This window comes from Oncorhynchus mykiss, chromosome Y (assembly GCF_013265735.2).
Source record: "Oncorhynchus mykiss isolate Arlee chromosome Y, USDA_OmykA_1.1, whole genome shotgun sequence".
Lineage (NCBI taxonomy): Eukaryota > Metazoa > Chordata > Actinopteri > Salmoniformes > Salmonidae > Oncorhynchus > Oncorhynchus mykiss.
In genome coordinates, this window is record NC_048593.1 from 40,850,213 (window position 1) to 40,873,744 (window position 23,532).

The 23,532-nt window shown below is 45.5% G+C and overlaps 1 protein-coding gene across 16 annotated transcripts in view; it reads right to left on the reverse strand.

The window, feature by feature from the left end:
- supt20 (SPT20 homolog, SAGA complex component) overlaps positions 1-19,564 on the reverse strand; it is a 41,162-nt gene extending 21,598 nt beyond the window's left edge. For 7 of the 16 annotated variants that reach the window (XM_036967989.1, XM_036967998.1, XM_036967997.1 and 4 more), the window contains exons 1-17: positions 19,409-19,539; positions 18,827-18,928; positions 18,633-18,668; positions 18,394-18,519; positions 18,021-18,147; positions 13,490-13,593; positions 13,030-13,146; positions 12,133-12,186; positions 11,836-11,975; positions 10,438-10,594; positions 9,268-9,324; positions 8,860-8,931; positions 8,368-8,537; positions 7,720-7,752; positions 6,621-6,735; positions 4,738-4,846; positions 4,318-4,524 (exon numbers count right to left, since the gene is read on the reverse strand). In XM_036967989.1, the coding sequence (XP_036823884.1) occupies positions 4,318-4,524; positions 4,738-4,846; positions 6,621-6,735; positions 7,720-7,752; positions 8,368-8,537; positions 8,860-8,931; positions 9,268-9,324; positions 10,438-10,594; positions 11,836-11,975; positions 12,133-12,186; positions 13,030-13,146; positions 13,490-13,593; positions 18,021-18,147; positions 18,394-18,519; positions 18,633-18,668; positions 18,827-18,829 (1,627 nt within the window). In that variant the 5' untranslated portion in view covers positions 18,830-18,928; positions 19,409-19,539. Of the gene's footprint in view, positions 1-4,317; positions 4,525-4,737; positions 4,847-6,620; positions 6,736-7,719; positions 7,753-8,367; positions 8,538-8,859; positions 8,932-9,267; positions 9,325-10,437; positions 10,595-11,835; positions 11,976-12,132; positions 12,187-13,029; positions 13,147-13,489; positions 13,594-18,020; positions 18,148-18,393; positions 18,520-18,632; positions 18,669-18,826; positions 18,929-19,408 lie in introns of all 16 variants that reach the window. The other 9 variants (XR_005040471.1, XR_005040468.1, XR_005040469.1 and 6 more) reach the window with 3 other exon arrangements.
- Positions 19,565-23,532: the final 3,968 nt, after the last annotated feature.

Sequence of the window (23,532 nt, forward strand, 5' to 3'; positions counted from 1 at the left end):
GGAGTCCTATGAACCCTGTTATTCTATATACTGGGAGTCCTATGAACCCTGTTATTCCATATACTGGGAGTCCTATGAACCCTGTTATTCCATATACTGGGAGTCATATGAACCCTGTTATTCCATATACTGGGAGTCCTAAGAACCCTGTTATTCCATATATTGGGAGTCCTATGAACCCTGTTATTCCATATACTGGGAGTCCTATGAAGCCTGTTATTCCATATACTGAGAGTCCTATGAACCCTGTTATTCCATATACTGGGAGTCCTAAGAACCCTGTTATTCCATATACTGGGAGTCCTAAGAACCCTATTATTCCATATACCGGGAGTCCTAAGAACCCTGTTATTCCATATACTGGGAGTCATATGAACCCTGTTATTCCATTTACTGGGAGTCCTATGAACCCTGTTATTCCATATACTGGGAGTCCTATGAACCCTGTTATTCCATATACTGGGAGTCCTATGAACCCTGTTATTCCATATACTGGGAGTCCTATGAACCCTGTTATTCCATATACTGGGAGTCCTATGAACCCTGTTATTCCATATACTGGGAGTCCTATGAACCCTGTTATTCCATATACTGGGAGTCATATGAACCCTGTTATTCCATATACTGGGAGTCATATGAACCCTGTTATTCCATATACTGGGAGTCATATGAACCCTGTTATTCCATATACTGGGAGTCCTATGAACCCTGTTATTCCATATACTGGGAGTCCTATGAACCCTGTTATTCCATATACTGGGAGTCATATGAACCCTGTTATTCCATATACTGGGAGTCATATGAACCCTGTTATTCCATATACTGGGAGTCCTATGAACCCTGTTATTCCATATACTGGGAGTCCTATGAACCCTGTTATTCCATATACTGGGAGTCATATGAACCCTGTTATTCCATATACTGGGAGTCATATGAACACTGTTATTCCATATACTTGGAGTCATATGAACCCTGTTATTCCATATACTGGGAGTCCTATGAACCCTGTTATTCCATATACTGGGAGTCCTATGAACCCTGTTATTCCATATACTGGGAGTCCTATGAACCCTGTTATTCCATATACTGGGAGTCCTATGAACCCTGTTATTCCATATACTGGGAGTCCTATGAACCCTGTTATTCCATATACTTGGAGTCATATGAACCCTGTTATTCCATATACTGGGAGTCCTATGAACCCTGTTATTCCATATACTGGGAGTCCTATGAACCCTGTTATTCCATATACTGGGAGTCCTATGAACCCTGTTATTCCATATACTGGGAGTCCTATGAACCCTGTTATTCCATATACTGGGAGTCCTATGAACACTGTTATTCCATATACTGGGAGTCATATGAACCCTGTTATTCCATATACTGGGAGTCCTATGAACACTGTTATTCCATATACTGGGAGTCATATGAACCCTGTTATTCCATATACTGGGAGTCCTATGAACCCTGTTATTCCATATACTGGGAGTCCTATGAACCCTGCTATTCCATATACTGGGAGTCCTATGAACCCTGTTATTCCATATACTGGGAGTCATATGAACCCTGTTATTCCATATACTGGGAGTCCTATGAACCCCGTTATTCCATATACTGGGAGTCATATGAACCCTGTTATTCCATATACTGGGAGTCATATGAACCCTGTTATTCCATATACTGGGAGTCATATGAACCCTGTTATTCCATATACTGGGAGTCCTATGAAGCCTTTGCATATTCATATATTGCAGGTGAACAGTTGTCTTGCCTCGAGCACAGCCTTTGTCCAAGGTGATTTCTGGGCCTCTCCCCAGCTTCCCCTAATCAGAGCACTTAACGTTCAACATTGTAATGTTTAACAGCATAATATGAAGAGATACATTGTTTAAGTCTTTCAGCAGGAGATTGTCCACTGGGGTTTCTGTATTGGGTTTATGTGGTTCTGGGGTTTCTGTATTGGGTTTATGTGGTTCTGGGGTTTCTGTATTGGGTTCATGTGGTTCTGGGGTTTCTGTATTGGGTTTATGTGGTTCTGGGGTTTCTGTATTGGGTCATGTGGTTCTGGGATTTTTGCTCACCGCTCTTTGGTCTTGGCCATAGTGGAGTTTGGAGTGTGACTGTTTGAGGTTGTGGACAGGTGTCTTTTATACTGATAACAAGTTCAAACAGGTGCCATTAATACAGGTAATGAGTGGAGGACAGAGGAGCCTCTTAAAGAAGATGTTACAGGTCTGTGAGAGCCAGAAATCTTGCTTGTTTGTAGGTGACCAAATACTTATTTTCCACCATAATTTGCAAATAAATTCATTAAAAATCCTACAATGTGATTTTCTGGATTTTTTTTTCTCATTTTGTCTGTCAGAGTTGAAGTGTACCTATGATGAAAATTACAGGCCTCTCTCATCTTTTTAAGTGGGAGAACTTGCACAATTGGTGTCTGACTAAATACTTTTTTGCCCCACTGTATATAAATGCGACCAGGATACAGATCATTTTGATCAGATGAATTCTACCCAACTGTAATAATGGCAGGTCCATCCATCTGTCTAGGTCTTCCTTAACTGCCCTCGGTACAGGTACAAAGCTGCTGTTGGACAGGTTGAAGTTCTTAAAATGTTTTTACACCAAGGTACACACAAAAAAAAAAAAAAAATTGTCCAATTGAACGTGAAGTCATTCGAACTGTTGTTGTCACTCAAGCTCCCTAGAGGGCATAGCTTCTGACTTATTCAAATGCATTTTGTAACCCAAAATTAAATTTTGATTAGGCATGGGTCCCCATATCCTCAAAAGGTTACACAGCTGCACCACCGAGAGCATCCGGAGTGGTTGCATCACCGCCTGGTATGGTAACCGCTCAGCATCCGACCGTAAGGCACTACAGAGGGGAGTGCGTACAGCCCAGTACATCACTGGGGCCAAGCTTCCTGGCATCATCCAGGACCACTATACCAGGCGGTGTCAGAGGGAAGCCCAAAAAATTGTCAGAGACTCCAATCACCCAAGTCATAGACTGTTCTCTCTGCTACCACACAGCAAGCGGTACCGGAGCGCCAAGTCTAGGTCCAAGTCTCCTGAACATCTTCTACCCCCAAGACATAAGACTGCTGAGCAATTAATCAAATGGCCACCGGACTATTTACATTGACCGTTAACATTAACATTTCACGGTAAAGTCTACGCTTGTTGTATTCGGCGCATGTGACCAAAAAAGTTTTGATTTGATAAAAAGAGCTAAACCAATAACAATGGGAATAGTTCAATGAATAGTTAAAGATCATCTGCATATAGAGACATAATGTGGGTTTGTTTTCCAATCTGACACTTGTCAGACCGTCCTGGGTACGTATAGCCTCTGGCAGGGGCTCTAATACCAAGGCATGATAGACCGTCCTGGGTACGTATAGCCTCTGGCAGGGGCTCTAATACCAAGGCATGATAGACCGTCCTGGGTACGTATAGCCTCTGGCAGGGGCTCTAATACCAAGGCATGATAGACCGTCCTGGGTACGTATAGCCTCTGGCAGGGGCTCTAATACCAAGGCATGATAGACCGTCCTGGGTACGTATAGCCTCTGGCAGGGGCTCTAATACCAAGGCATGATAGACCTTCCTGGGTACGTATAGCCTCTGGCAGGGGCTCTAATACCAAGGCATGATAGACTGGCTGATATACCTTCCTGGGTACATATATCCTCTGGCAGGGGCTCTAATACCAAGGTATGATAGACTGTTTGACAGACAGACTGATAGACTGACTGACAGACTGTTTGACAGACAGACAGGTCAGATAGGACAGATGAAGGCTGATAGACTGACTGACTGATAGACTGATAGACTGACTGACTGATAGACTGACTGACTGATAGACTGACTGACTGACTGACTGACTGACAGACTGACAGACTGACAGACTGACTGACTGACAGACTGACTGACAGACTGACTGATAGACTGACTGACAGACTGACTGACAGACTGACTGACAGACTGACTGACAGACTGACTGACAGACTGACTGACAGACTGACTGACAGACTGACTGACTGAAAGACTAACTGACAGACTGACTGACAGACTGACTGACAGACTGACTGACAGACTGACAGACTGACTGACAGACTGACTGATAGACTGACTGATAGACAGAGACTGATAGACAGAGACTGATAGACAGAGACTGATAGACTGATAGACAGAGACTGATAGACAGAGACTGATAGACAGAGACTGATAGACAGAGACTGATAGACAGAGACTGATAGACAGAGACTGATAGACAGAGACTGATTGACAGACTGGCCAGGTACTCACTCTGTGTTGTCCCCATGGGAGATAGGGCTACCGGGGACAACAACCCCACCTGTCCTAACTGCCCGCCCAGCTGTAACCCCTGCCCCAGCTCCACAGAGTGCTTCCTACTCAGTGACTGGGGCTTGGCTGAGCCGGGGCCTGTTCCTGGGGGAGGCGTAGGACACTTAAGGAGACCACTGGTAGCCTGGGCTGAACTATACAGGTTACCTGGAGAGAGAGATATGGAGAGAGGAGGAGGTGGGGTGGAGGAGGGGAGGGAGAGAGAGAGGAAGCAGGGTGAGAGAGGGGGAGAGGAAGGGGGAGAGGTGAGAGAGAGGGGGAGAACAGGAGTTAGCACCAATCAGATGTGAGATCGGGAACAACAACTTTGTGGAATGAGATGCAGCCCCAGATCTCCAGGCTGGTTAGAGAGGGGGTTACCCGTGGAGCTGCTGCCCGACGCGGAGGGTAGTTTGATAGGGGGAGGCCGGTGCTTCACCCCCTTCCCCAACACACCCGACGACTGAACCAAGGCTGATAGACCATCCGCCTGGGGACACACAACGGGCATTAGGTGAATCAACAACATCAACCAGCTCCGTCTCTCTGCTTGGTGAGAGCCGGTTCTATAGTGTGTCATGACTCTCCTTGTGAGGATCAGGTTTCAGTGAATCAGCTCTACAGAGATCTCTCTCTCCCTCACCCTGCTTCCTCTCTCTCTCCATCCCTCCCGCGGGGGAGAGAGAGAGAGGCAGCAGACGATTCCTTTTCGGGGGCCTAAGGGGGCCTAATTTGAGTGATCGGAAAGTCTGTGTTCCTTATGATGAGTTTACCGCCAAAAACGACAACATCAAAACAATGGACACCGGGACAATATATTTCATCCTCCAAATGTTGATAATGATGAGAGATGGGAACGTGGAAAATGAATGTCTATTTTGTGATGTCATTAAAAGTTGCATGAAGACATTGTAACGAAAACATGGTAACTTCAAGAGTTTTCATACGGTGTATATCATGTTTACATACTTTACGTTGCGTGGAAAATATCCAGGATAAAATAGAATGTTTTTGTTGTTGTTGTTGTTGTGGTGACGATAGGATTGTGATTTTAGTTCTCTAAACGAGATCATAGTAAATTGTGATACCTTGCCTCGTAACTAGCCACGCCCCCAGGGAACCCAGAGAGCGTGTCAGCAAGACGTAAACACACCCCCTTTCTACCCGAGGGTATAAAGCACTTGGGTTAAGAGTGAACGTATCAGACTAGAAGGGCCACAAGCTGCAGCTGAGGTCTACGGTTAGGTCACGACCCTGAAAACGCAACACGAGGTTGAAGAAGACAAAGGAACCTCTTCACAATCAATGCTACCGTTGTATTAGTCCGCTAGGGACTTGTTATCGTATTACATTTCTGACCAATGACCTTATACCTTGTGTGTATCTTGTATTATCGTTTAGCTTGTTAGTAAATAAATAAATAAACAACAACTTTTGTGTGGTACGGAATGATTAGTAAGTCAACAACGTTCAGAATGAGACTGATGTGAAGAAATGATTAATTGATGACTGATGTGAAGAAATGATTAATTGATGACTGATGTGAGGAAATGATTAATTGATGACTGATGTGAAGAAATGATTAATTGATGACTGATGTGAAGAAATGATTAATTGATGACTGATGTGAGGAAATGATTAATTGATGACTGATGTGAGGAAATGATTAATTGATGACTGATGTGAGGAAATGATTAATTGATGACTGATGTGAGGAAATGATTAATTGATGACTGATGTGAGGAAATGATTAATTGATGACTGATGTGAAGAAATGATTAATTGATGACTGATGTGAGGAAATGATTAATTGATGACTGATGTGAAGAAATGATTAATTGATGACTGATGTGAGGAAATGATTAATTGATGACTGATGTGAAGAAATTATTAATTGATGACTGATGTGAAGAAATTATTAATTGATGACTGATGTGAGGAAATGATTAATTGATGACTGATGTGAGGAAATTATTAATTGATGACTGATGTGAAGAAATGATTAATTGATGACTGATGTGAGGAAATGATTAATTGATGACTGATGTGAGGAAATGATTAATTGATGACTGATGTGAAGAAATTATTATTTAATGACTGATGTGAGGAAATTATTAATTGATGACTGATATGTCTACATAGTTAATTCGGGAAACAAACTTTTCCCGTGGTGCCCCAAATTCCTAATGAGTTAATTGTTCCATAAATAACAGTCATCACATTAATGATAGTCACGACAAGTGTGTGTGTTGTGGTACGTGTACCTCTGTCTCTCTGCTGGGTGAGAGCCGGTTCCGTCCCACGAATCCTGAGTTATGAGACATCTTCACCTGGCACTTCACGTCTGACTCATACACACCCTTATACTGGGACAGGAACCTAGAAACACACACACACACATCACGTCTGACTCATACACACCCTTATACTGGGACAGGAACCTCGGAATCCCTTTTGTCAACCGCCTACAACACAGTCAACCGCCTACAACACAGTCAACCGCCTACAACATCGTCAACAACAGTCGACCGCCTACAACACAGTCAACCGCCTACAACACAGTCAACCGCCTACAACACAGTCAACAGCCTACAACACAGTCAACAGCCTACAACATCGTCAACAACAGTCAACCGCCTACAACACAGTCAACCGCCTACAACACAGTCAACCGCCTACAACACAGTCAACCGCCTACAACACAGTCAACCACCTACAACATCGTCAACAACAGTCAACCGCCTACAACACAGTCAACCGCCTACAACACAGTCAACAGCCTACAACACAGTCAACAGTCAGCAACACAGTCAACCGCCTACAACACAGTCAACCGCCTACAACACTGTCAACAACATCAACACCAGTCAACCGCCCAAAACACAGTCAACAACACAGTCAACCGCCTAAAACACAGTCAACCGCCTACAACACAGTCAACAGTCAGCAACACAGTCAACAACAGTCAACAACCTACAACAGCCTACAACAGTCAACAACCTACAACAGTCAACAGCCTACAACAGTCAACAGCCTACAATACAGTCAACAACAGTCAACAGCAGACAACCAGTCAACCATATGACTGGACAGACACCGATCCAATAACTTACTGAATAAGTGCCTATTGAAAGTTAAATGCGTTACCTTTTAAGGTATTTTAACGGTCTGTAAATGTCTAATTGTTTGTAATGTCTACCACCGTCTTTCAACGTAAACTGTGAAGCATTTTGTCTGTAAATGTATTTTTCGACCCCAGGAAGACGAGCCTTTTCCATTGGGATCCTAATCAAATCAAACAGCCGACAGCACAGGACACATGTTCAGAAAGGACAAGCACACAGTCACTGTTGGTCCACTTACCGACTGGCATCTATCTTTGAGCCTATTAGGAAACTGGTGGGGAAAAAGACAAGAAAAAACAGTCTAAGTTCAAATATTCTGTTTCTAGAATGTTACATTAAAATGTCCTCTGCCACGTTGCCCTACCCCCCCCCCCCCCCCCCCCCCCCCCCCCCCCCCCCCCCCCCCCCCCCCCCCCCCCCCCCCCCCCCCCCCCCCCCCCCCCACTGTCCTAACGATGGGTGTAGGAGCTGAAGATAATTGCCGAACTCCTCAGCCCCCCCCCACCCCCCTCCCCTAGACTCCCCCCCCCTACTGTCCTAACGATGGGTGTAGGAGCTGAAAATAATTGCCGAACTCCTCAGCCCCCCCCACACCCCCCTCCCCTAGACTCCCCCCCCCCCCCCCTTACAATGGGTGTAGGAGCTGAAGATAATTGCCGAACTCCTCAGCCCCCCCCACCCCCCTCCCCTAGACTCCCCCCCCCCCCCCTACTGTCCTAACGATGGGTGTAGGAGCTGAAGATAATTGCCGAACTCCTCAGCCCCCCCTCCCCTAGACCCCCCCCCCCCCCCCCTTACGATGGGTGTAGGAGCTGAAGATAATTGCCGAACTCCTCAGCCCCCCCCTCCCCTAGACTCCCCCCCCCCCCCCCCCCCCCCTTCTTACGATGGGTGTAGGAGCTGAAGGTCGCTGCTGTCCTCCTCAACTTTGGGTTGTTTGGCGCAGTAGATCTTTCCGTAGACCAGAGGGTCGCCCACCGACTGGAAGATGGACACCTTGGTCCTCTGGGTCTTACCCCCAACCTCACACTCAAACGTATAGTCATCTATCACTTCCTGTTACAGGGGAAGAGAACAGGTGTGACACAAGGAAGTTAAAAAAAAGAGACACTTTGGTCCTCTGGGTCTTGCCCCCAACCTCACACTCAAACGTATAATCATCTTATCACTTCCTGTTACGTGGGTGTGACACCAGGAAGTGAGGAGAAACCTTGGTCCTCTGGTACCGTTTTTTGATCAAAGCTGACAGGAAACACATCTTCTGTGATAAAATGGGATTTTGCAGCAGCTTGTTGGGATCTTTGAGATGATACCAGTGTTTAATTACTTAGATCTGTAACAGGGGGAAGATAAAGAGTGTGACACCAGGAAGTCTTACCTCTGCAGGCCATACAGTGGGTTGAGATTCCTCCAGCTTCACAGACTTCTCCACCACTGCGTATTTCTCCACCTGGGAACACAGAGAAAGTGTGAGTACAAATATCAAACGGTTCATTTAAGGGTTAAGATTCATTTCAATTGAAGTCAGTCCATTCAAGAAGTAAACTGAAATTCCAATTCAATAATTGAAAAAAAGGGGGAATCTATTCACAAATGACTTCTGAATAAACTGAAAAAGAAGAAGGTATTTTATGTCAAAAGTTTTTAAATTCAAATCACTTCCTGAATTGACTGAGTTCAATTGGTATTGACCCCAACCCTGGTCCATATCTTAGAGTACCAGTCACTGACTGACAGACAGGTTGGCGTGTTTGACAAGGAGAGAGAGAGAGAGAGTGTGACTTACATCAATCTCCTTGGGGACAGTCAGCTGGCAGTTGCTCTGCTTCCACATGTCCACACACTGTAAATGAGGGAGAGAGAGCAGTCTGTTAGTGTGGTCTATCTAGAGGTGGTCATTCTAGAGGTGGTCTATCTAGAGGTGGTCTATCTAGAGGTGGTAGTGTGGTCATTCTAGAGGTGGTCTATCTAGAGGCGGTCTATCTAGAGGTGGTCTATCTAGAGGTGGTAGTGTGGTCATTCTAGAGGTGGTCTATCTAGAGGTGGTAGTGTGGTCATTCTAGAGGTGGTCTATCTAGAGGTGGTAGAGGTGGTCTATCTAGAGGTGGTAGAGGTGGTAGTGTGGTCTATCTAGAGGTGGTCTATCTAGAGGCGGTCTATCTAGAGGTGGTAGTGTGGTCTTTCTAGAGGTGGTCTATCTAGAGGCGGTCTATCTAGAGGTGGTAGTGTGGTCTTTCTAGAGGTGGTCTATCTAGAGGCGGTCTATCTAGAGGTGGTAGTGTGGTCTATCTAGAGGTGGTCTATCTAGAGGTGGTAGAGTGGTCTATCTAGAGGTGGTCTATCTAGAGGTGGTCTATCTAGAGGTGGTAGAGTGGTCATTCTAGAGGTGGTCTATCTAGAGGTGGTAGAGGTTGTCTATCTAGAGGTGGTAGAGGTGGTAGTGTGGTCTATCTAGAGGTGGTCTATCTAGAGGCGGTCTATCTAGAGGTGGTAGTGTGGTCATTCTAGAGGTGGTCTATTTAGAGGTGGTCTATCTAGAGGTGGTCTATCTAAAGGTGGTCTATCTAGAGGTGGTCTATCTAAAGGTGGTCTATCTAAAGGTGGCAGTGTGGTCATTCTAGAGGTGGTCTATCTAGAGGCGGTCTATCTAGAGGTGGTAGTGTGGTCTATCTAGAGGTGGTCTATCTAGAGGTGGTCTATCTAGAGGTGGTCTATCTACAGGTGGTCTATCTAGCGGTGGTCTATCTACAGGTGGTCTATCTAGAGGTGGTCTATCTAGAGGTGGTAGTGTGGTCTATCTACAGGTGGTCTATCTACAGGTGGTCTATCTACAGGTGGTCTATCTAGCGGTGGTCTATCTAGAGGTTGTCTATCTAGAGGTGGTCTATCTAGCGGTGGTCTATCTACAGGTGGTCTATCTACAGGTGGCAGTGTACAGAGTGTAATGTGATCTCACGTTTCCGGCCTTGGAGATCTTCAGGTCTATCGAGGGGGCCGGCTTCCTCTCCTTCCTCCTCTGCAGGTAGTCATAGAGACGCAGCTGGGGGGGCATGGGCAGGTAGGACAGCTCCTGCTGACGGTTCAACGCCGCCCGAGAGTGACGCTTAAAACAACTATGGAGAGAGGAGAAACAGGTGTGTATCATAGCGTGTTTTTAGGTATCTCTCTGTGTGTTTTTAGGTCTCTCTGTGTGTTTTTAGGTCTCTCTCTGTGTGTTTTTAGGTCTCTCTCTGTGTGTTTTTAGGTATCTCTCTGTGTGTTTTTAGGTATCTCTCTGTGTGTTTTTAGGTATCTCTCTGTGTGTTTTTAGGTCTCTCTCTGTGTGTTTTTAGGTCTCTCTCTGTGTGTTTTTAGGTCTCTCTCTGTGTGTTTTTAGGTCTCTCTCTGTGTGTTTTTAGGTCTCTCTCTGTGTGTTTTTAGGTCTGTCTCTGTGTGTTTTTAGGTCTCTCTCTGTGTGTTTTTAGGTCTCTCTCTGTGTGTTTTTAGGTATCTCTCTGTGTGTTTTTAGGTATCTCTCTGTGTGTTTTTAGGTATCTCTCTGTGTTTTTAGGTATCTCTCTGTGTGTTTTTAGGTATCTCTGTGTGTTTTTAGGTATCTCTGTGTGTTTTTAGGTATCTCTGTGTGTTTTTAGGTATCTCTGTGTGTTTTTAGGTATCTCTGTGTTTTTAGGTATCTCTCTGTGTGTTTTTAGGTATCTCTATGTGTGTTTTTAGGTATCTCTGTGTGTTTGCGGGTCTCTGTGTGTTTGCGGGTCTCTGTGTGTTTGCGGGTCTCTCTCTGTGTGTTTGCGGGTCTCTCTCTGTGTGTTTGCGGGTCTCTCTCTGTGTGTTTGCGGGTCTCTCTCTGTGTGTTTGCGGGTCTCTCTCTGTGTGTTTGCGGGTCTCTCTCTGTGTGTGTTTGCGGGTCTCTCTCTGTGTGTGTTTGCGGGTCTCTCTCTGTGTGTGTTTGCGAGTCACTCTGTGTGTGTGTGTGTCTGCAGGTCTCTCTCTCTGTCTGCAGGTCTCTCTCTGTGTGTTTGCAGGTCTCTCTCTGTGTGTCTGCAGGTCTCTCTCTGTGTGTCTGCAGGTCTCTCTCTGTGTGTCTGCAGGTCTCTCTCTGTGTGTTTGCAGGTCTCTCTCTCTGTGTGTTTGCAGGTCTCTCTCTCTGTGTGTTTGCAGGTCTCTCTCTGTGTGTGTCTGCAGGTCTCTCTCTGTGTGTCTGCAGGTCTCTCTCTGTGTGTTTGCAGGTCTCTCTCTGTGTCTGCAGGTCTCTCTCTGTGTGTGCAGGTCTCTGTGTCTGCAGGTCTCTCTCTGTGTCTGCAGGTCTCTCTCGGTGTCTCTCTGTGTGTCTCTCTGTGTGTCTCTCTGTGTGTACCGTTTCATAGAGTGAGTGTTCATCTTCTGCTTGTTATAGAGCAGGTGGTTGGCTGTACAGGTGACAGAGATAGATGGATCCAGACACAGAGGATCAGCTGTGGCCAGCAGTAACTGGCTCTCCAACTGGAACTTATCATCCTGGAGGGGAGAGAGGAGAGAGGAGAGGGGAGCGAGGGGAGGAGATCGATGAAGAGGGGAGAGGCAGGTGATAAGGGAAGATGAAAGGAGGAGAGGAATGAGAACAGTATTACCATCTTGATGGTGTGATCAGGTCTGTTTGACCTCGGCAACTCACCTGAGTCCATTTGTGGTGGTCACTGGTCATGGCATGGACGTCACAGATCAGTGTCTGGGGAGGTCAAAGGTCAGAATATAGTATCAACGGTGTAAGGATCGATCATTCTGATTACATATGACCACCGCCACCCTAACATAGAAACCAACTATCTCCCCTCATGGTTCTCACCTACATGGTGTCTGTTCTACCTCTTTTATGTCTATGGTTCCAGAACGCAGTGCTAGTTCCTACCTGCATGGTGTCTGTTCTACCTCTTCTATTTCTATGGCTCCAGAACACAGTGCTAGTTCCTAACTGCATGGTGTCTGCTCTATCTCTTCTATTTCTATGGTTCCAGAACGCAGTGCTAGTTCCTACCTGCATGGTGTCTGCTCTACCTCTTCTATTTCTATGGTTCTAGAATGCAGTGCTAGTTCCTACCTGCATGGTGTCTGCTCTACCTCTTCTATGGTTCTAGAATGCAGTGCTAGTTCCTACCTGCATGGTGTCTGCTCTACCTCTTCTATGGTTCTAGAACGCAGTGCTAGTTCCTACCTGCATGGTGTCTGCTCTACCTCTTCTATGGTTCTAGAACGCAGTGCTAGTTCCTACCTGCATGGTGTCTGCTCTACCTCTTCTATTTCTATGGTTCTAGAACGCAGTGCTAGTTCCTACCTGCATGGTGTCTGCTCTACCTCTTCTATGGTTCTAGAACGCAGTGCTAGTTCCTACCTGCATGGTGTCTGCTCTACCTCTTCTATGGTTCTAGAACGCAGTGCTAGTTCCTACCTGCATGGTGTCTGCTCTACCTCTTCTATTTCTATGGTTCTAGAACACAGTGCTAGTTCCTACCTGCATGGTGTCTGCTCTACCTCTTCTATTTCTATGGTTCTAGAACGCAGTGCTAGTTCCTACCTGCATGGTGGGCCGTAGCAGGACGTGTCTGCTCTGGAAGGAGGGCATCTTAGTGTTGCCAGACTGTCTGTAGTCTCGGACCTCAGCTACCACACAGCCACAGTGGAAGATGTTCACCTGGACAAGGAGTCAGAGAGGGGACAAGGAGTCAGAGAGGAGACAAGGAGTCAGAGAGGGGACAAGGTGTCAGAGAGGAGACAAGGAGCCAGAGAGGGGACAAGGAGTCAGAGAGGGGACAAGGAGTCAGAGAGGGGACAAGGAGCCAGAGGGGGGACAAGGAGCCAGAGGGGGGACAAGGAGCCAGAGGGGGGACAAGGAGCCAGAGGGGAGACAAGGAGCCAGAGAGGGGACAAGGAGCCAGAGGGGGGACAAGGAGCCAGAGGGGGGACAAGGAGCCAGAGGGGAGACAAGGAGTCAGAGAGGAGACAAGGAGACAGAGGGTTAGAGGGAACACACACACCTGGGACTTCTCTAAGAGATCCACCAGGATAGGGGGAAGCTCCTCAGCATCCAGGTACTCCAACAGCTGGCCTTCCTCATACGGCAGACGGATCGTCTCAGAGTCTACAGAGAGAGGGGGGAAGAGGGGGGAGGGAGGAAAGAGAGAGATGGCGGAGAGAGAGGGAGATGGGGGAGAGAGAGAGATGGGGGAGAGAGAGAGATGGGGGAGAGAGAGAGAGACTGTCATCATTAGGCAGTTGAATAGTCTATCAAACAAAGTGACACTGTTACTACTACAGCCCTGTAGAAACACCCTGTTACTACTACAGCCCTGTAGAAACACACTGTTACTACTACAGCCCTGTAGAAACACACTGTTACTACTACAGCCCTGTAGAAACACCCTGTTACTACTACAGCCCTGTAGAAACACCCTGTTACTACTACAGCCCTGTAGAAACACCCCGTTACTACTACAGCCCTGTAGAAACACCCTGTTACTACTACAGCCCTGTAGAAACACACTGTTACTACTACAGCCCTGTAGAAACACCCCGTTACTACTACAGCCCTGTAGAAACACACTGTTACTACTACAGCCCTGTAGAAACACCCTGTTACTACTACAGCCCTGTAGAAACACACTGTTACTACTACAGCCCTGTAGAAACACCCTGTTACTACTACAGCCCTGTAGAAACACACTGTTACTACTACAGCCCTGTAGAAACACACTGTTACTACTACAGCCCTGTAGAAACACACTGTTACTACTACAGCCCTGTAGAAACACACTGTTACTACTACAGCCCTGTAGAAACACCCTGTTACTACTACAGCCCTGTAGAAACACCCCGTTACTACTACAGCCCTGTAGAAACACCCCGTTACTACTACAGCCCTGTAGAAACACCCCGTTACTACTACAGCCCTGTAGAAACACCCCGTTACTACTACAGCCCTGTAGAAACACCCCGTTACTACTACAGCCCTGTAGAAACACACTGTTACTACTACAGCCCTGTAGAAACACACTGTTACTACTACAGCCCTGTAGAAACACCCTGTTACTACTACAGCCCTGTAGAAACACACTGTTACTACTACAGCCCTGTAGAAACACACTGTTACTACTACAGCCCTGTAGAAACACCCCGTTACTACTACAGCCCTGTAGAAACACCCTGTTACTACTACAGCCCTGTAGAAACACACTGTTACTACTACAGCCCTGTAGAAACACCCCGTTACTACTACAGCCCTGTAGAAACACCCTGTTACTACTACAGCCCTGTAGAAACACACTGTTACTACTACAGCCCTGTAGAAACACCCCGTTACTACTACAGCCCTGTAGAAACACCCTGTTACTACTACAGCCCTGTAGAAACACCCTGTTACTACTACAGCCCTGTAGAAACACCCTGTTACTACTACAGCCCTGTAGAAACACCCTGTTACTACTACAGCCCTGTAGAAACACACTGTTACTACTACAGCCCTGTAGAAACACCCTGTTACTACTACAGCCCTGTAGAAACACCATGTTACTACTACAGCCCTGTAGAAACACCCTGTTACTACTACAGCCCTGTAGAAACACCCCGTTACTACTACAGCCCTGTAGAAACACCCCGTTACTACTACAGCCCTGTAGAAACACCCTGTTACTACTACAGCCCTGTAGAAACACCCTGTTACTACTACAGCCCTGTAGAAACACCCTGTTACTACTACAGCCCTGTAGAAACACACTGTTACTACTACAGCCCTGTAGAAACACCCCGTTACTACTACAGCCCTGTAGAAACACCCTGTTACTACTACAGCCCTGTAGAAACACCTTGTTACTACTACAGCCCTGTAGAAACACCCTGTTACTACTACAGCCTTGTAGAAACACCCTGTTACTACTACAGCCCTGTAGAAACACACTGTTACTACTACAGCCCTGTAGAAACACCCTGTTACTACTACAGCCCTGTAGAAACACCCTGTTACTACTACAGCCCTGTAGAAACACCCTGTTACTACTACAGCCCTGTAGAAACACACTGTTACTACTACAGCCCTGTAGAAACACCCTGTTACTACTACAGCCTTGTAGAAACACCCTGTTACTACTACAGCCCTGTAGAAACACCCTGTTACTACTACAGCCCTGTAGAAACACCCTGTTACTACTACAGCCCTGTAGAAACACCCTGTTACTACTACAGCCCTGTAGAAACACCCTGTTACTACTACAGCCCTGTAGAAACACCCTGTTACTACTACAGCCCTGTAGAAACACCCTGTTACTACTACAGCCCTGTAGAAACACCCTGTTACTACTACAGCCCTGTAGAAACACACTGTTACTACTTCAGCCCTGTAGAAACACCCTGTTACTACTACAGCCCTGTAGAAACACACTGTTACTACTACAGCCCTGTAGAAACACACTGTTACTACTACAGCCCTGTAGAAACACCCTGTTACTACTACAGCCCTGTAGAAACACCCTGTTACTACTACAGCCCTGTAGAAACACACTGTTACTACTACAGCCCTGTAGAAACACCCTGTTACTACTACAGCCCTGTAGAAACACCCTGTTACTACTACAGCCCTGTAGAAAAACCCTGTTACTACTACAGCCCTGTAGAAACACACTGTTACTACTACAGCCCTGTAGAAACACCCTGTTACTACTACAGCCCTGTAGAAACACACTGTTACTACTACAGCCCTGTAGAAACACCCTGTTACTACTACAGCCCTGTAGAAACACCCTGTTACTACTACAGCCCTGTAGAAACACACTGTTACTACTACAGCCCTGTAGAAACACCCTGTTACTACTACAGCCCTGTAGAAACACCCTGTTACTACTACAGCCCTGTAGAAACACCCTGTTACTACTACAGCCCTGTAGAAAAACCCTGTTACTACTACAGCCCTGTAGAAACACACTGTTACTACTACAGCCCTGTAGAAACACCCTGTTACTACTACAGCCCTGTAGAAACACCCTGTTACTACTACAGCCCTGTAGAAACACACTGTTACTACTACAGCCCTGTAGAAACACCCTGTTACTACTACAGCCCTGTAGAAACACCCTGTTACTACTACAGCCCTGTAGAAACACACTGTTACTACTACAGCCCTGTAGAAACACACTGTTACTACTACAGCCCTGTAGAAACACCCTGTTACTACTACAGCTCATCTGCATGAACGTGTCTTAGGCATGCTGCAAGGAGGCATGAGGACTGCAGATGTCGCCAGGGCAATAAATTGCAATGTCCGTACTATGAGACGCCTATGACAGCGCTACAGGGAGACAGGACGGACAGCTGATAGTCCTCGCAGTGGCACAGGATCGGTACAACGCCTGCACAGGATCGGTACATCCGAACATCACACCTGCGGGACAGGTACAGGATGGCAACAACAACTGCCCGAGTTACACCAGGAACACACAATCCCTCCATCAGTGTTCAGACTGTCCGCAATAGGCTGAGAGAGACTGGACTGAGGGCTTGTTGGCCTGTAGGCCTGTTGTTAAGGCAGGTCCTCACCAGACATCACCGGCAACAAAGTCGCCTATGGGCACAAACCCACCGTCACTGGACCAGACAGGACTGGCAAAAAGTGCTCTTCACTGACAAGTCGTGGTTTTGTCTCACCAGGGGTGATGGTCGGATTCTGCGTTTTATCATCAAAGGAATGAGCGTTACACCGAGGCCTGTACTCTGGAGCGGGATCGATTTGGAGATGGTGTGTCACAGCATCATCGGACTGAGCTTGTTGTCATTGCAGGCAATCTCAATGCTGTGCGTTACAGGGAAGACATCCTCCTCCCTCATGTGGTACCCTTTCTGCAGGCTCATCCTGACATGACCCTCCAGCATGACAATGCCACAAGCCATACTGCTCGTTCTGTGCGTGATTTCCTGCAAGACAGGAATGTCAGTGTTCTGCCATGGCCAGCGAAGAGCCCGGATCTCAATCCCATTGAGCACATCTGGGACCTGTTGGATCGGAGGGTGAGGACTAGGGCCATTCCCCCCAGAAATGTCCGGGAACTTGCAGGTGCCTTGGTGGAAGAGTGGGGTAACATCTCACAGCAAGAACTGGCAAATCTGGTGCAGTCCATGAGGAGATGCACTGCAGTATTTAATGCAGCTGGTGGCCACACCAGAAACTGACTGTTACTTTTGATTTTGACCCCCCCTTTGATCAGGAAAACATTATTCCATTTCTGTTAGTCACATGTCTGTGGAACTTGTTCAGTTTATGCCTCAGTTGTTGAATCTTGTTTTGTTCATACAAATATTTACACGTTAAGTTTGCTAAAAAATAAACACAGTTGACAGTGAGAGGACGTTTCTTTTTTTTGGCTGAGTTTACAATACTAGCTACATAGCAGTGATTTATGCAGGACAGAGTTTACCTTGGGCCTCTTGGGGTTTTTAAGTATCTTTGCTACATGTTGCATGACAAATAACTTAATTGTGAATATTTGATAAATTGATAGAGTGACTAATCGATAGGGCTCTCACCAGATCCATTCTTGCCGCGGAGCATGAGGGAGTATCCCTGGTTGCCAGGGTAGAGGTTGACGACCAGACTCGACACTGACTCTTGACACATTAGCTTCTCCAGCAGGTTCACATTCCTACGCAGCTTCTACACATAACAGGAAATCATTAATAACAATAAATGGTGTTGGTTTACAAATAATGAATAAATTCACATTCCTACGTAGCTTTTGATGTGAACTTGTCCAATAAGAACCCTGGCTTTTGTTTTCTGTTACAAAACATGTTTTGCTACGTTGTGCCCTAATGAACACAAGCTACAGGTCAATGGGTCCAATGATTAGGTCTGTCAAATGCTTTCTACACGACCTACTCTTGACTTCTACCTGGTTACCTTGAGCTCTGGTTCTTTGTCACACTCTTCGATGTAGAGCTCGTATAGTTTCTGGTATAAACTCTTCTTCCCTCCGGATGAGGCTCTCCTCTTCGCTGGCCTTTGACGAGCACTTTCAACAATGTACTGAAGAAGATGAAATGCATCAACGTCAGATGTATATGCATGAACACCTATAGACACACACACACACACTTGAAATCACCTTGTTCATGCAGAATAAATAGACAAAGTCTTACCTCAGCCCGATCCAATGCATATTCCAAAACGTGTTGCTGCAAATAGAACAGTAGTCATCCGTTAGTGTTCGTAGATAGACAAACAGAGTGCTGGATCGACAGATATATAAATCAATGGATAGAGGGATAAACAGATGGATATATATATATATTAAGGGATAGGTGGACAGAGGGTTAGTGGAAGGGATGCTTACCATTGTGGTCTGCCAACCGGTATTTGGGTGAGTGATGGTCAGCAGGAGACTTAGCTGTCCTTAGCCCCACACCGTCACCTCCATATAGCGACCATTCAAACCCTGTACACACACACACACACACACACACACACACACACACACACACACACACACACACACACACGGCCCAGGTTAAACCTAGTTTACACAGTAAACAACAGCAGCAAAACGACAGGCACCGACCGTTTGAGCGGGTTGGTAAGTGTTAAATAATATATAATTATGTTCGTATGGCGATTTCGCAAATAATCAACTTAATGATGCACAATATATATGGCTGTGAAATGTCACCCAGTTTCTATCCATACACTTTTGACGGAACAGCGTTGTTTTTAACGAAACCCAGTTAACTTGATGATAGTTTTATGCTCACAGACAAGCGATTTGTTCACAGCAACAAGCTCGCTGGCTGGCTAGCCGGCTAACGTTAGCATCGCTAGCTTGCTTCTTGGGAAGCTGCCAAAGTTAGCTAGCAATACAACGGCTGAGACACAAACGCATGAAGAAGCTTCAATCTTAAACATTAGAATATGGACTTGCCTTACGAGTTGCATTATTATAGATCGTGACTCCAATGCAAGAAACAAGATATTATTTCAGTGCCTTCATTGAAAAAAAAACTCACAGCAGCAGCCAATTTCTTCCAGTGTGACAACAAAAGCTAAACTTCCGGTTAAGGTAGTGGGCGGAACCCTGGGGGATGCTCTCCTGTCTAACGTTTTCATTCAAGGAATAACTTGGATAGATACTTTTATTTTATATTTCAATAAGATTAACATATTGGTTGTTATATTGTGACATTTTATTTATTTAAGCTACACATTGAGAGACAAATGTGCACACGCTGTAGTATAGATTAGGGGCTACGGAGTGGATCGGCATCTCAGTGCTACAGGCGTCACTACAGACCCGGGTTCGATTCCAGGCTGTATCACAACCGGTCGTGATTGAGAGTCCCATAGGGCGGCGCACAATTGGTCCAGCGTTGTCAGGGTTAGGGTTTGGCCGGGGTAGACCGTCATTGTAAATAATAATTTGTTCTTTCTGACTTGCCTAGTTAAGTAAAGGTTAAATAAATAAATAGACCAGTGGTTCACAACCAGGGGTACTAGGACCTTGGCCTATCTACAGGGGAGTGACTGAGAAGACTCATGAGACAATAGGCCAGTGGAGGCTGCTGATGGGAGGACAGCTCATAATAATATCTGGACTGGAGCAAATGGAGTGGTATCAAGCACATGGAAACCATGGAAACCACCATGTCTTTCATGTGTTTGATACCAGTCCATTGACCACATTCCAGTCATTATTATGAGCCATCCTCCCCTCAGCAGCCTCCACTGCCATAGGCCTACTGATAAAATGCACATGGAGGGGTACATTCATTTGGTGGTACAATAACCCAAAAAGGTTGAAAACCACTGGTACAGACTAGTTTAGGACTATATCGAATTAGATACATTTTGACCAAAGAAATCAGTGAGGGAGTGTTTGAAGTGTATAGACCCTTTGTAACCCTAGGCAACCTCCTAGGTAACTGGTAGGCCTTGTTACCCTGCACAGGGCCTTCAGATTGGATTGGATTCTTTTTCGATCAGTGCACACACATAAAAAAAAAAGGAATCTGACATGAACTTAAACTACTTACCTGGTAAGCCAATCACAGGCTTTGTTGTTATGAAGGCCACACCAGTAAAGTTGTCCTTCCAATAAAAGGAATCTAAATGGTTGCACAACTTAAAAAAAATGTAAAGTTATGAAAGTTAAGTTATAATAGACTAATCAGAGAGATCAGTTAACCACAACTCTCTTTCTCTGATGAACATTGGGAGAGAGAGAGTCAACAACAGACGTTACAGGACCTTTTAGACTTGCGTCACACACTGAGAGGAGACGTTACATAGATGAACACTAGAGGGCAGTGCCGGACAAATATATATATATTTATATCGTTAATCCTGAGAGAATTTGTCCTGCACTGCCCTCTAGTGTTCATCAATTATTATTATTAATATTTTTTTTTAAGTTGTGTAACTAGATTCCTTTTATTGGAAGGACAACATTACTGGTGTGGCCTTCATAACAACAAAGCCTGTGATTGGCTTACCAGGTAAGTAGTTTAAGTTTGTGTCAGATTCCTTTTTTTAATGTGTGCACTGAATATATATATATATATATTTTGTATTTTACCTTTGTTTAAATAGGCAAGTTAGTTAAGAAAAAAATATTATTTTCAATGAAGGCCTAGGAACAGTGGGTTAAACTGCCTTGTTCATAATGATGTACACATATACTGTAGCTAGGGGTCATAGACAGAGAAGAAGAGGCCATAGATGACATAGGTCAAAGACACAGGTCAAACAAAGATGGTGGATAAATGAAGAAGTCTTTACTCAGGCCATTTACCATAGATTTTTTTTTCTCCCTCTCACAGTTCCAGTCTACTTAAGGGGTGTTCTCCCATGGGCACCAATGCAATAGCAGCTGGCTCTGTTGTCTGGTCTACTTAGTTAATCGACTGCATATGAACCCCAAAAAAGGAGCTTTATGAAATGTCTGGCTTCCTCTTCCATCTCTGTGTCAAGTAGCTCATTTGAAAAGTATTTGAGGTGAGCTGGAATTTACACTTTTGGGGACTTTCCCATTTGGTTCCATGGTACCAGCAGGCAGATACATTAAAAATAGGTCAGTATGAACTTTATACTGGGGTCAAATACACAGGTCAACACAGGTCAGTATGGACTCTATACTGGGGTCAAATACACAGGTCAACACAGGTCAGTATGGACTCTATACTGGGGTCAAATACACAGGTCAACACAGGTCAGTATGGACTCTATACTGGGGTCAAATACACAGGTCAACACAGGTCAGTATGGACTCTATACTGGGGTCAAATACACAGGTCAACACAGGTCAGTATGGACTCTATACTGGGGTCAAATACACAGGTCAACACAGGTCAGTATGAACTTTATACTGGGGTCAAATACACAGGTCAACACAGGTCAGTATGGACTCTATACTGGGGTCAAATACACAGGTCAACACAGGTCAGTATGGACTCTATACTGGGGTCAAATACACAGGTCAACACAGGTCAGTATGGACTCTATACTGGGGTCAAATGCACAGGTCAACACAGGTCAGTATGGACTCTATACTGGGGTCAAATACACAGGTCAACACAGGTCAGTATGGACTCTATACTGGGGTCAAATACACAGGTCAGTATGGAATCTATACTGTGGTCAAATACACAGGTCAACACAGGTCAGTATGGACTCTATACTGGGGTCAAATACACAGGTCAACACAGGTCAGTATGGACTCTATACTGGGGTCAAATACACAGGTCAACACAGGTCAGTATGGACTCTATACTGGGGTCAAATACACAGGTCAGTATGGACTCTATACTGGGGTCAAATACACAGGTCAGTATGGAATCTATACTGTGGTCAAATACACAGGTCAACACAGGTCAGTATGGACTCTATACTGGGGTCAAATACACAGGTCAGTATGGACTCTATACTAGGGTCAAATACACAGGTCAACACAGGTCAGTATGGACTCTATACTGGGGTCAAATACACAGGTCAACACAGGTCAGTATGGACTCTATACTGGGGTCAAATACACAGGTCAACACAGGTCAGTATGGACTCTATACTGGGGTCAAATACACAGGTCAACACAGGTCAGTATGGACTCTATACTGGGGTCAAATACACAGGTCAACACAGGTCAGTATGGACTCTATACTGGGGTCAAATACACAGGTCAACACAGGTCAGTATGGACTCTATACTGTGGTCAAATACACAGGTCAGTATGGACTCTAAACTGGGGTCAAATACACAGGTCAACACAGGTCAGTATGGACTCTATACTGTGGTCAAATACACAGGTCAGTATGGACTCTATACTGGGGTCAAATACACAGGTCAGTATGGACTCTATACTGGGGTCAAATACACAGGTCAACACAGGTCAGTATGGAATCTATACTGGGGTCAAATACACAGGTCAGTATGGACTCTATACTGGGGTCAAATACACAGGTCAGTATGGAATCTATACTGTGGTCAAATACACAGGTCAACACAGGTCAGTATGGACTCTATACTGGGGTCAAATACACAGGTCAGTATGGACTCTATACTAGGGTCAAATACACAGGTCAACACAGGTCAGTATGGACTCTATACTGGGGTCAAATACACAGGTCAACACAGGTCAGTATGAACTTTATACTGGGGTCAAATACACAGGTCAACACAGGTCAGTATGGACTCTATACTGGGGTCAAATACACAGGTCAACACAGGTCAGTATGGACTCTATACTGGGGTCAAATACACAGGTCAACACAGGTCAGTATGGACTCTATACTGGGGTCAAATGCACAGGTCAACACAGGTCAGTATGGACTCTATACTGGGGTCAAATACACAGGTCAACACAGGTCAGTATGGACTCTATACTGGGGTCAAATACACAGGTCAGTATGGAATCTATACTGTGGTCAAATACACAGGTCAACACAGGTCAGTATGGACTCTATACTGGGGTCAAATACACAGGTCAACACAGGTCAGTATGGACTCTATACTGGGGTCAAATACACAGGTCAACACAGGTCAGTATGAACTTTATAC